The 1,269-nt window shown below is 45.9% G+C and overlaps 1 protein-coding gene across 1 annotated transcript in view; it reads left to right on the top strand.

Moving 5' to 3' along the window:
• The window catches only part of PAGE1 (PAGE family member 1), a 23,593-nt gene extending 22,981 nt beyond the window's left edge, over positions 1–612 (top strand). Inside the window, exon 3 of the mRNA XM_023519040.1 lies at positions 521–612. Within this exon, the coding sequence (XP_023374808.1) occupies positions 521–612 (92 nt within the window). The remainder of the gene's footprint in view (positions 1–520) is intronic.
• Positions 613–1,269: the final 657 nt, after the last annotated feature.

The following is a 1,269-nucleotide window of genomic DNA, read 5'->3' as shown; positions in this document are numbered from 1 at the left end:
TGGCACAGCTCACAGCAACCTCCAACTCCTGGGCTCAAGCGAGTCTCCTGCCTCTGCCTCCCAAGTTGCTGGGACCACAGGTGCCCACCACAATGCCTGGCTATTTTTTTTTCAGTTGCAGCCATCATTGTTGTTTGGCGGCCGGGCTGGATTTGAACCCGCCACCTTTGGTGTATGTGGCTGGCGCCTTAGCCACTTGAGCCACAGGCGCCGAGCCCAGAGAGGAATTCTTAAATCATACCAACTTTGGAGGAGATCTCTCTTTGAATTAAGCTCAATTTGGAGTAAGTGGAAAGCCAGGGAAACTGACCAACTTCCCTTTGTTTTCCCTATTGCCGGATGACTGTCTCTGATGCAGAAATTTGAGTGAGGAGGTACTCAAAGGGAAGACAGAAAATATGGGCAATAAGGAAAGATGGGAATTTTTTTTTTCTTACAGAAAAAAGACCCATGAGGTCTGGTCTATTTAGACCTGGGTTTTCCCATTAAAGGTGTTTGAAAATGTCTTTTTATTGCTCAGGCTTTGGGTCACAGACCTTTGTCAGGAGCTACGTGGCTGGGTCAAAAGCCATGCTGAAGAAGGGTGCCATCCTCTTCAGCTCTGGACTTTGAGGAAGAGATATTCATCTAGGCTACTGAGATAATTGTCCCAAGTAAGGTGTATAGTTGCACAAATTGGTCTATGTTACAGGGAACTAATGCCTCAGGCAGAAACACTCCCAGACTTGTTTGTATACGTCATGAAACTGACTTACATGATAAAATTCCAGGAGAGGCACCTACTTTACCAGGTGCCTCGGCCCAGGAATTTCGGGTGAATAGGCCCATAGACATAGGAAATTCCAGGATTTGCAGGACAAGTGTTAGCAGCAATTGTGGGTAGTAGGAGTATCTAACTTGCTGTCTATAGGCTGCATGCTGATTTTGTGAGGACCTTTTTTGCTTATCTGTGGTGTTGGATATCACAAAAAGTATACATGGACCTATTTTTTTTTCTAATCAGCTTTTGTAAGTGTTTACATGTGTGGCCATGTGTGGCCCAAGACAACTCTTATTCTTCCAATGTGTGGCAGAGAAAAAAAATATTGGACACCCTCCTTTAAGCCATCTGCTTTGGTGGTACTGATAACACCCATTGATTACCTTTAAAAAATATTTATTTTTCGGCTCGGCACCTATGGCTCAAGCGGCTAAGGCGCCAGCCACATACACCTAAGGTGGCGGGTTCGAATCCCCAGCCCGGGCCCGCCAAACAACAATGATGGCTGC

This window comes from Otolemur garnettii, unplaced genomic scaffold (genome assembly GCF_000181295.1).
Source record: "Otolemur garnettii isolate 467f Iridium unplaced genomic scaffold, OtoGar3 scaffold00153, whole genome shotgun sequence".
Lineage (NCBI taxonomy): Eukaryota > Metazoa > Chordata > Mammalia > Primates > Galagidae > Otolemur > Otolemur garnettii.
Note: the sequence above shows the minus strand (reverse complement) of the source record. Positions and strands in the feature narration are given on the sequence as shown.